Source organism: Sinocyclocheilus rhinocerous, unplaced genomic scaffold, assembly GCF_001515625.1.
Source record: "Sinocyclocheilus rhinocerous isolate Xijiao unplaced genomic scaffold, SAMN03320098_v1.1 scaffold2564, whole genome shotgun sequence".
NCBI classification, from domain to species: Eukaryota; Metazoa; Chordata; class Actinopteri; order Cypriniformes; family Cyprinidae; genus Sinocyclocheilus; species Sinocyclocheilus rhinocerous.
The window spans coordinates 170,140-182,924 of NW_015666206.1; the positions used below are offsets into that span (position 1 = coordinate 170,140).

At 39.3% G+C, this 12,785-nt stretch overlaps 1 protein-coding gene across 1 annotated transcript in view; it reads left to right on the forward strand.

Moving 5' to 3' along the window:
* Positions 1–12,785, forward strand: part of LOC107732185 (gamma-aminobutyric acid receptor subunit alpha-3-like) — a 146,253-nt gene that overhangs the window by 86,977 nt on the left and 46,491 nt on the right. Inside the window, exon 5 of the mRNA XM_016543460.1 lies at positions 8,029–8,249. Coding sequence (XP_016398946.1) covers positions 8,029–8,249 — 221 coding nt within the window. The remainder of the gene's footprint in view (positions 1–8,028; positions 8,250–12,785) is intronic.

Below are 12,785 nucleotides of genomic sequence, written 5' to 3' on the forward strand. Positions count from 1 at the left end.
AATCCAGGAAAACAGGCGAAGATCAGAAACCGAGAAAAACAGGCAAGGCAAGGCAAGGCAAGGCAAGGCTAGGCTAGGCTAGGCTAGGATGCTAACGAGAGCTCTGTAGAGTAGCTATCACTGCTGGCGATAAGCGCATACAATACTCGGCCGTTAGAAGGAGTGAGATGGAGTGTTAAATAGTGAGTGAGTGATATGAAACAGCTGTGTGCAATCAGTGCTGTGTGCAATCAGTGTAATGAATGATGGGATATGTAGTCCGGGGTGATATGCAACAGTGTGTAGTGCGAGAGTCAATGAAATGGAAAGGGTGACCTCTGATGGCTAACAGACGGAAGTTCATGGACCGGATACGTAACAGTTATATATTTTTCATGGATAAATCCATTCATATTGTGTGAGAAAATTAACCATGGCATTATGAAGTCAACATACTGTTTCATAAAGTGAAATAAGTGGTTTATATTGGTATTGTATTAAAGCCAAAGCAAATTTGTATTGTTAAAAACTATGACTGTCAAAATGAAAGTAGTAACATTTGAGAATTAAGTCAAATTCTATTTTTGCTTAAAATTATTAAATGATTATTTAAACGTATTTAATGTATAATTAAAATGTTCTAAAATCTGTTTTTACCTGAACTATATTTATGCAACAGTTACTTCTGGTCCTTGAATCTGATTGGCTGAGAGGTCTTTCCAGCCATGCAATATTCTACCAGTTTCACCACAGGAACCATTTCACTGTTTGTATAATCTGAAATAATTTCTCACAGTGAGCATCATGGTCGTGGAAATTTTACAAATACTACTGTTCTTGTGTTATGGAATGTATTTTGAAGAGTTTGTAGGCGAGAATGTAGTTGTTTAAACATAAAATATATGTTTTATTTATAAAGATAGTGCCTATTTGAAAATTTGGATATATTTGGTGATGTGAGCTCCAGGGCGTCAGCGGCTGTTCAACGCTCATGAACCAGCTGAGAACATCCTTACTTCAGCCAGCTCTTCTGGAATTCGCCGCTGACTCTATATTGGTTAAACATGATCTATAATTTGTCTTGAGTAAATCTAATGGGCAGTCTTTGGTCTCAATCTATTATTTGTCCCAGAGCAAATAGTTTTGCCTGAGGCAAAGTTTCATAACTTTAGAACTTTACTGCTTCATCAGAGTGCTGCCTTTGTACTTTTGACTGAATTGCTTAGCAACTTTATAATAGCTGCTGTTGTTTATTAAATATTATTGTTCAATAAATAATATAGTGTATAAATAATAATAGTATTTAATAATAGTATTTGGTATTGGCGACAAGAGACTGTCTTTATAAATGACTCAGTAGCAAAGACTTTTATTTTGAAACAAGGTTGTAAACAAGGACGTTATTTTTACTTTCAACAACACCTTGTAAGACAGAGCCAACAAATGCACTGAGCAGTACTGTCATGGGAAATCACCCTGTAAGGACCATTTTAAATTGAAAGACCCTTAGAATGATACTAAACATAAAAAGGTTAAAATCATAAATTCTTAAGATATAATAACCACAATTTAAATGGTTTTCTTTGAGATCCTCTCTTTAGATTAGAAAGTTTTTGTTGCATGACATCTGTTTTGTGAAAGTTCCTGAATTTTGGGCTTCATCAAGAGATCAAAGCAGCCTTACAACCCTTAACAGATGAAAGTATAGTATGACAAAGATATCGCTTTTCTCAGCGGACATTCAAACTAATGTTTTATTCTGAAAATGAGATTGAGTTGAAGAATGAATGCTCTATCATATGCAGGTAATTACACTCGCTCATTGAATCTTTCTTTCATAACACTCTACTTAATACAATGAGCTTTTATCTTCAATGAAGCAACTCTGCGTTCTTTCATTACAATCTCTAAAGTGACATTTTGAATTAGTAACTGAGGCTTGAGCTCATCTGTTAAACTGTCAACTTGAGATTTGAATCTGTGCTGGAAGTAGTTCCACACACTTGTGCTGTCGAACTGTTGCATAAAGGCAATATCACACTCGTAGTCATGGCTCTATATCAGCACAGCTGTGATTACAGAATATACACATCAGGTCATGTGCACTAACATCTAGTGCTTTGTCTCTATGACACGTGTTTGTTCTTTGTCTGACCAGGACAACAGCTCTCTGTACAGCTCGCTGAAGAAGCTTCAAGCAAATCACCCTCATTGGGTTGTAATGTGGGAACATCTATGCTTGTCTGATCACATTCCAATCAACTTTCTGTTCTTCACCAACACCTTGTCATAATCATTCTCATTAACAGTAAACTTCTGTTTCTTGTCCCATTCTGATTTGCCTTGAAGCAATAGTGCTGTATTTATTTGTCACTTTATGAAACCATGTTAGTGCTGACTCATAAGTTAACATCTACATACAGGGAACATCAGTATTGTAGGTACTCACTATGAACAAATGTTATTATTATAAAATATATGCAAATTAGAAAAAACAACCTTGAGCAGAAGTAGCGGTGTACTACACCATCCATCAAAGTGTCATTTCTGATGAGTTTATAGCAAAGGGCCTTTGCAATATTTAAGTTGTACAATATTTGCATGTGTTTTTGTTTTGTCCATGTTTTGTTGAGAAATATTGTCTTTCATGCATAACCCTGTATGCAGTATTAGCAATAATGTATTATTCAGATAGAAGAATGAATGTGTAAAATGTGCATTAATTATAATTATAATATTGATTAATCAATGACCTCACTATGGTGCTTCTGCCTCAACCCTGAAGGGGTCATTTTATGTTATGCACTGTTTAAAAAAAGCACAGTACATAAAGCAGGGTTTTTTAATTAAATAAATTAGAAAAAAAATAGAATAGAATATAATAGGTAAGATTCACTTACAGAACGTAAGCTTCTGGAGGGTGCATAAGTCTGAACTTGCGAGTTTTGGTATATTGGTGCAGAGCCAGTGGTTGTCTTGTAGGCAAACATCAGTACCTTGAATTTGATGTGACCAGCTATTGGCAGCCACAGCAAACTGATGAAGAGAGGTGTGATGTGGGCTTTCTTCAGCTCATTGAAGATCACTCTCGCTGCTGAATTCTGGATCACAAATGTCCATTCATTTGAGATAAGCAGACCAGTACCTCCATCCCTCCCAATCGGGCAAGGGTGTGGGAAAAAGTGAAATTAGTGAAGACGACTGCAGGATTGGCAGTGTCCTCAGGTTTAATCCAGGTCTCATTTAGGGTCATGAGGTTGAGACTTGAATGAGTAGCAATAGATGAAATAAAGTCTGCTTTGTTTACAGCAGACTGACAGTTCCAGACACTAATTGGAATAGAGAGTAAAGTAGTAGAGGACATAAGGACAGTACGCAGATTGTTAGGATTGCACTGCCTCCAACGAACTGAGCGTGATTTACGAGTGTTAGTAGTAATAGTAGAGATTTGAAAGCACTTAGTGAGTACAATTGACTAAAACAAGCAGATGAGAACCTTACTACTTAGCAAGCGGAAACTGAAAAACCACGCAATACGCACAAGAACAAACAACTTCAGCACACATTTACCATGGTAAACACAGTAAGCAAAACAATGTTTCCTAGCAATGACAACCACGCTAAACATGCTAACTGCTTCTTCTATCAAGTACTTGCAAACATGGTTAATAGGTACTTTACCTGGCTTTGGCCACTCCTTACTACTTAGCAAACCAAAACTGAAAAACCACGTTATACGCACAAGAACAAACGCGACTTCAGCACGCAGTTACCATGATAGACACAGTAAACAAAACAATGTTCCCCTTCAAGAGAACTCGCACTGCATCCTCTAGTGGACACTATGGGGAATGCCATCACATAACTGTGCTCTGTATCTGAAGCACATGTGAAAATACTCCAATCCATTGAACCGCGACATTGCATGAGCGCGTTTGCCTCTCATGGGATTTGAAGAAGCTCATAGCGATGCATTCGCAACAGTGGATTCTGTTCTCGAGGGATTCTAGCATTGTACGGAATGCATGCTGAATGCCGAATGCATCCTTTGTGATGCGAATGCGGTGAGATTGACAGCCTACTGTCCACGGTTCGAGACCCGCTGTTGCCAAGATAGTTAGCCAGATTGTTTGCATGGTTTGTAGGCGGAGCATGGAAGTGACCTGACCGGAAATGTTTTGCCTTTACAGGAATTCCATGTTGTTTCTATTCTTTATACGAAATAGAAACTATGTAATATGAGAGAGTGAATGCGACTGGTGTGATGCATTCGCCAGACTGACTGAAAGTGACAGATAAGGAGCTTTTCTTTTCTGTTCTCTCCCGAGGGATAGTAGCCAGCGTTTGCATGAGCACATAAGGCTCTTGGAAGGATTATAGTGACGCTCGAACTTAGCATGCTTAATGCGTGTTGTGTTCCTTGCTCTCTTCTTAGCAGCTTCTCAGGTCGGGTTGCCTCCAGTGTATTTACGGTGACCCACCTGAAACATCAAAGTTGGTAGCTGTCTGAGGACAGTTTCCCTTTAACTAGCTGCTCTTTGGCTTAAGTGGACCGAGATGTCCCTCACTTAGTATGTGGATATTGAAGTAGAGTTCCTTGCTCCCTCTGTTTGGTCTGCATGTATGGGTTTGGGTTTGGGCTGCTCTTTGCCTTGGGCTGTTTCCCTTGTAATTTGAGGTGTTGAAGTAGATGGTACATGACTATAGGTTGAGTCTCTTTTTAGGCTCCCTATTTGGAAAGCATTTTTGTCAAAGATTTACCGGTTGAGGCTGGTTTCCTTTGATAAGATCTCCCCCCTGAGTGTGAGCTCTTTCCCTACCTAATATTTCTGTTAGCATGGTCGGGCTGCCTCCCCGCTTCTAGAGCTTTAAGTAGGTGGTCCCCCTGATGTTCTTTTTTTATATGTTAGGCTGCCTCCCCTGATTTCAGGGTATTTCCAAGTAGGTGGTCCCCCGCAATCCCACATGCATTGGACTGTCTCCCTTACATTTGGGTTTCAAGTAGATGGCCCATTGCCTCCATTGCCTGTTTGAGGACAGTTGTGTTCCCAACTTGGTTGAATGGAATGTCCCTCCTTAAAATATTAGTTTTGGTTGGGTTCCCCGTTTTCCCCAAGTTATTTTAGCTGTCCAGGTGTCTTGGTGTGCCCCCCTTTTTTAATCAGTGTATGTTTGTCACTATTTTTGGTGCTCTCTCTCCAGGTGGACAGGCAATGCACTGAGGCATGGCATAGTGGGGATTTCATTCCTCATTGTGTCCACTAGAGGACGCAGTGCGAGTTCCCTTGAATGGGAATGTCTCGGGTTACACATGTTACCATGGTTCTCTGAGAGGGAACGAGACACTGTGTCCCCTTGCCATGACTAGTTCCTGCCTGTTTCACGTCTCCTTCAGACAAAGAAGTTGATGATGTGAATTACAGCTGCCCTCTTATACTTCCAGGCATGCCGCTAATGACATCACGGGCTGAGTGGTCCAATGGATTGGAGTGTTTTCACACGTGCTTCAGACACCGGTCATGCTGATGGCATTCCCCATAGTGTCCAATAGAGGACGCAGTGTCTCATTCCCTCTTGGGGAACCATAGTTACATGCGTAGCTTGAGATGTTTCCTAGCAATGATTATGCTTTTTTTGTCATCAGAAATGTTCGTGGTGCTCCGCGTACAACAGCGCATGCGTGAGGTGAATGTTGAGACAGAACAAGTCAAGTAGGTGAAATTGTGCATGTGTCGAGCTCATCCGTCCGCGCTCATCCACGGTTGAGTTTACTTCGAAAGCTGTGCAGACGTGGGGGAATCACGATGCCGACTCAACATCGTATGGACAATGGCATCGTCTATCGGCCCAACCCTAGCTGCCAGTTACACACAAACACAAAACACTGAATAGGCATAATTTGTCTTGTTTGGAATGCAATAAAAATGCAATACATGAAACTCACTTATTGACAGATAGCTGTTTTCAAACGCTTATGTGTGCTTTGTGTGTGTTTGTTTTTATGCATGCTCGCGACTGTGCATAACTGTGTAAGTAGATAAATGCACTTGCATCTTTAAAATGCGTTTATGATGTGAAATTCATGTAAACACAGTCAGTTATTTCTCAAGGACAGGAAAAAAACATCTGAATCTGAACGGATTGTGAGCTGCCTAAAGATTCCCACACCTACAGGTTTTCACTGTATATACTGTAAACAGGGAACTAACAGGTAGCATGTTTACATTGTTTACTGTTAAAATCACTATAATTTTTTACTGTGTGGATCTAACTTTAACTTTTCACTTCAAATAGAAACAGTATTTTTTTACCATACAAATCTAAATAAATAACAGCACACCACCAACCTGACATATTTTTAATGAATGTCTAGGCTACAAACACTTCTTCTTCCTTAAACAGTATTAACATATCTTAAATTCATTAAACTTTAAAGAAGTAAAAAGTCTTAAATATCTTAAATAGCATTAAAAAAATAATTTAACCATTTGAAGAGGTCTTAAATTTGAGGATGGAAAGACAGACGACAATTAAGCTAGATTTACTCTGCCGAGTTGACGGGACTCTGAGTGAAGTATGTGTGAGTATAATGGAGTGAATCAACATAAATTTCCCCTCCTCGCTCAAAGCATTCTGTAATCAGTCCACTCCAACTCCACTCCCTGTTTTCAAGTTCCAAGGCCTCGTCCAATGTGTGTCACAGCCTGTCTTAGTGATGAAAAACAATCTGTGATACATGATGCATTTTGAGATTGTTTGGGTTTATTCTGGTATTAAATGGTATTCGTTTTATTTCCTTAGGTTTTATAATCATTGAATTTGATTGTGAAAATCCTGCTTAACTCATTCCTGTGCTTTCTGATGTAGATGTCATTTGGTGTCAGCTTTCACTTCTTGTGATGTGCAGACTACTTCTTGGGAACTGAAGTACTCACAAAACTTTAATCTGAAACAACTTCAGATAGAAATCTGGAGCTTACTACATAAATGATGTACACCGGCATGCGCATGACAAGCATACACGTTTTAATGCTGAAAACTCAACCCGTCATTCACTGAGAAACAGCCGGTATGATTTCTTGCCATCATGGCAAAATATTCTACTGAAGCCTGGAAGGCATTTGTAATGAGTGGTTTTATCTGACTTGTTTTCTCCCTTTGTGCAATAGCTTCTTGACATTTATGATTGACTGGGCAACATAGATTCCCGTCTGTTGCTTCCCAAATATCTTTCCAGCAAATTGGACCTTGTGAAGCATGACAAAAAGCTCATAGTTCTCGGATGTAATGCAGAACATAAAACAAAAAAAGAGACGTGTCCTGTATTTGTTTGCTGTCACATACTCAGTTACAAGATTCAGTTACAGATCTTACTGAATGATTAATGTGGCGTTCTAAAGATTTCAACATTCATTTTTAACTCCTGAAGAACTTTGAATTTTGCCACTATTTTTATTCATGACATTAGATGACTTATTAAATGTAACCATATAAGATTTATTTTGATGTTTGTTCCCATAGAGAACCTGTAGAGGATTACCTCATCAATAATGGAAGCCTTAAAAGATGAGCGATTTTCATCACTGGAGAAGACGCTGTTGATTTGAGACGATTTCTATTCCCAACTCAGCAGAGGTTCACTGAGGACAGTGTCCCCTGTTCGGTGTTAGCAATATGGTCAGAGAGATAACTCTTGGAAAAAGCTTGTTTTATCCCTCCAGCGACAGCTGTGAAAACGCAATCATTCGAGTTTGAACTTTTGAAGGAGCCTTAAGGATCTCGCACCAACAAGGCTGCATCTCTCCTTAAAATGCGATGAATTATTGAAGTGTACAACTGAGAAAAGCATCTCGACCAATCAAGGCCAGCCAAACAGGAAAATCTGTTAAATGTGAAGCCTGAAAAAAAGTCAGAATCTTTTCCTGTTCTTGAGTCGTTTGCCGAGATTGGAGAAGAGCTTCACATGCCATTACACTTGGGGGTGAAGTGAAGTTTAAAAAGGGCTGTCAGAAAGTCTTGACTAATTCTTTTTTTTTCTCTCTCCTCTAGGAATACACGATTGATGTGTTCTTCCGGCAAAGTTGGCGGGATGAGAGGCTGAAGTTTGATGGGCCTATGCAGGTCCTTCCACTTAACAACTTGCTTGCCAGTAAGATTTGGACTCCGGATACTTTCTTCCACAATGGGAAGAAGTCAGTAGCCCACAATATGACTACACCCAATAAACTTCTGCGGCTGGTAGACAACGGAACTCTTCTCTACACAATGAGGTAAGACTTCAAATCTTGGTAGTCTCTGTGAAGGCCTTGATGCATGTTGAACAACTTAATTTAGTGTTTTGCATAGTTTCTGCTTCCAGTCTACAATGCAAGCAAGCGATCTAGTTTCGTCACACCACTCAAATGCAAACTACACCACCAAATGGTGAACTTGTGCATCATACAAGTATTCTCCTATCTGGCTTCTTGAATCTATGCTTTGGGGCGATTTTGAATTAAGCTGGACAGCAGGTTGTCAAATTGAAAACAAATTCTGCCTGATTTCTCCAGCCCTTTCAGATGAGCTGGCAGAGGTAGACTAATGCCTTCTTATCGATGGCGGACTTCAGATGAACGGGACATTGTGGAGCTGGCCCAGCCTGTGACCCAAGCAGCCCAAGTGCTTGATGAATGAGTCAGGAAATTGAATTGTGACTAGCTTGGCCAAGAGCTGTCCAGAGCAATGTGTTCAGTTGCCAGAGACAGAGTAGGCCAATTCCACCAGCCATTTTGACACAGCACCTGGGCTGCTCATGCAGTCACTATGAGAGATTGGTCATCTGTATCTCTGAGCTAGGATGGGTTTTATCTTTTCAAATCTTTAACCTCATCCCGAATGTAATAAATGGCCATCAACCTACAGGAAAAGGGTGCTGCATCATCATATTGCCACTAATTTATCTGACCACCATAACCTTGAACTTTCCCATAACATAAAAAGAAAAAGCTTTCTCTTGAAAGTATGAGGGATGGAGATTCTTGAAGCACTGCAGAAATGGTTGTGAGAAACTGCTATATGCTTGAAAAGATTCCCAGATCTATACTAGATGTTGATCTGCACGCATGCAATTGATTAAAATAGAGAAGTTCTTGCTGACTCTGCTGTTTTCAGAGTTTAACAGTAACACGCCTCATGCATTAAACATACATGAATTTCACATCTACAATGTGTACATAGCTTAAAAATATTCATGAAATCCTTTTATGCTGAAGTAAGAGAGTGCACTTGCCAGGGAGCCAATAACGTAGCACAGTAACACTTGCTAATTCATCATACGCAATAGTCTGGATACATTACATTTTAACCATGCAAGATACAGTACTGTGTCAAAAACAGCACTTTCCAGTGATTTAAAGATTATTTTCTCGTCACAAGTTAATATACTGTTTTCTCTTAGCACTTTTTTGCTCACATAAGGTGTTAAATCTCAGCAAAACCGGATTTAGTCACTTATTCACCCTATCTCTGGTCTGTCATCTCAAGCATTTGAATTAAACGATACGTAAGCTTTAATCAGAACTGCAAACCTTAGCGTTTTCCAATTCATAATAGTGCTTGTTCACAGGGATTATGGCCATAATGAAGGTGGCACGTGAAATAGACCCTATGTGTTGGCACACTAGATAGGGAAGGGCGATGCTGCTCCGTTCTCTTCTAGGCCCCGTCTCATATGAATTCATTTAATATGGCTTCAGTGCTCCCCAGGCTAAGAATAACATTTGAATTTGGATGCTTTAATGAAGGCTTGTCACTCTCATTGTGTTTGCCTGCGGGGATAGCATGGTGCAGAAGAGTTGTTAGCTAGAGCTCCCAGGGACAAGAACGGTGATGTTTCTGGACCATTATGGGCAAAGACATAATTGCATTGTTGAAGTGTATGCTTTATTTGGCGATGCCTCTCATGCTTTTTTAGAATTTCACAGAGGCTAATTCCCCACCCCACCCCCCACCCCAAAAACAAAAGTCTTAAGGGATTGTAATTGTCTCTGATTATCTTTTGGAAGTGAACATATCATGTACATGTCCCAGCCAATTATTGTGGATTTTATATAGTTGCTTTTTTCTGCACTCAGTAAGTTGTTATCTCTCAAACCTTTTTTTTTTTTTTTTTGAAAAAGATTGAGAGACATTGCCATATAAACCATTCACATTTACATTAATGCATTTTTATCCAAAGCAACTTGCACTGCATTCAAGATTCATACATTCTGTCAATGCATGTGTTCCTTGGGAATCAAACCTATGACCTTGCCATTGCAACCTCCATTTGCAACTGGTTGAGCTTAGCTGCAGGAATGCCCCATTTTAGGCCTTTTGAGTCAAAAGTAAGACTCAGGTACAGGACTTCCAGCCTTTCCAATTTATCACCATGTTGTAACTAGTGTTGTCACGGTACCAAAATTTCAGTATTCGGTACCAATACCAGTGAAAATCCACGGTTCTCGGTACCACTTTCGGTACCAAAGCAAAACACAAAAACATGCTAATTGAACAACATTTTTATTAATAACGTTAAATAAATTCTGACGGACTGATATGACATAAACACTGTTAACCATACATTTGTACATTCTCTAACACGCATATTTTGGTTACACAGTTCATTTAAAAGCCTCTGGTGTGTAAAAATAGCAAATACCATTATGTCCTCCTGTTTTTTACAGTAATAAAAGTTATTACTTAGTTATCATAACAGAAGCTCTAAATATTAAAAATGTAATTGAAACTTACCTGCTTGAACTTGATCGGGGTGTTTTGTTAGTTTGATGCGTTTCCTCCTCTTGAGGTCGACACTGCTTTTAAGAAGAGGTTGCCAGGTTTTCACAACAAAACCCGCCCAATCGCGTTCTGAGGATAAAATAGGCATGTTTTGGCGGGGTTCCCCTGTTAAAATTCGCATTCCAGGGGCTAAATACCACGTTAATGGGGTCGTTTTTCAACCCGCGGACCGTGGACTTGGCAACACAGGAAGAGGATAGCTTTAGGATAGCGCATCAAGAACCGGGTTGACCGGGTACTCAGTACCACCGGTACTTAAAAAAACCTGGTACCGTAACGTTTGAATTTTTTTAGTACCGACTTGGTACCGAAATACCGGGTCTTTTGACAACACTAGTTGTAGCAACAAATATGGCATCCTTGTCCCTTAAGTGTTGCCATAACATCTCACTGTGTACCACATGTAGCACTTGCTAATGTTAAAGTTTGAAAAATGGAAGATTTTTGATGCAGCTTTTAAAATGTCCTATCTTGGCCTGTTTAGTGTAGCACATTGTAAAACCCCATTTGTGTTTTCGTGTTGAGTTATGAGAAAAGAAAGAGAAGCTAAATTATTAATCATGGTTTATTGACTTCTTACAGAAGCAAGTCTGTTTTGGGCTCTTTGTTGTGGTAGTCTTTTCAAGTGAAGTCAGTGTCAACCCTTTCCCCTTTCTTTTTTACACAGTCTACAATGTGTTTAAATGCATTAAAGAAGAGTCGGTCCAGGGTCATGCTGTAGAAAATGTGGAAAAGATAATCTCAGTGGCTTAAGGATTCAGATTCAAGGGGTTTTGCTAACATTATATATATAAAAAGTATATATATATAAATATATATTTTGTTGATAAAAGCGTCTGCTAAATGACTAAATGTAAATGTAAATATTTTAGATTCCACTGTAAATGTTTTGTCTGAAACTTATGGCTACAGTTATTCACATATTTCACATGGCCAAGGTGAGAAAGGACCATGCAATCAAAATGACAATAGTGAAATCATCAGGTATGCTGTTCATTTAACCTTGTATTAAAGCATGGCACAATAAATGCTAACACAACAGCTTTTCTGGCATACAGTAGAGGTGCCTTGGCCATTATATGTCATGATTAACTAGGTCTAGGGCAAAGCTGTATGAATGATTTCTAAACATTCAGCGTTGATCTGTATTCAGTAAGGAAGATGGTGCAGAGTTGACTCTGAATATATGAGCACAGAGAGCAAACCACACACAAAGTAATATAAGAGCCCGATCAATATTTACTGTATAAAGTTTGAAAGTATTTGCACTTTGTAAAGTTTATAAAGAGCAAATCTTCCCAACAATAATGTAGTTATGATAAGACAATTTGGTTTGAACTAAAGTGCAACCCTCTACATTGCGAGTAAATCACTCGCAAATGCGACTAAATCTTACTCTGGGCGACTAAATAATGACTAACATTAGCCATTGGCTAATAAATTCTTAGATTTTACACGCCAGTATGTGTGTGAGAGGCGTTCAACACAAATGTTCACTCGATAAACACGCTGACTGAGCGCTTGAGAGTTTCACTCTCCGTCAAGCGATCTGTACTATTTGGATGCACTCAATGGATCATGTCATGTACTCAATGGATGCGCAGTATGTAGCACGCAGCGCACCTGTATTTGACGTACCGTAAACTAGTGTGAAGGCGCCCGCCTCGCCGTCTCTTTACTGATAGCGCTGTGTTTCTCACACATGCAAAGAGAGAGAGCGAGAGTCTTGCATACCACGCTGAATCGACGCGCTACATGTAAACCATATTCTTTGTTGTATTTTCCTGTCAAAATAACAGAGTTCATTTAGAATTATTCAGCTTTTAAGAACAAGCAGAAGATATGCCGGTTTCTCGGCGTGTTTACCTACTTTGCTCACTTTTGGGTACAAATTTGTCCCCAAAATATGGTTAAACCTGACAAAATCGGCAAAAACCTAAATCTGTGGATGTCCTCATTTGTAAAACTGTTAAAATAAAGTAAACAAA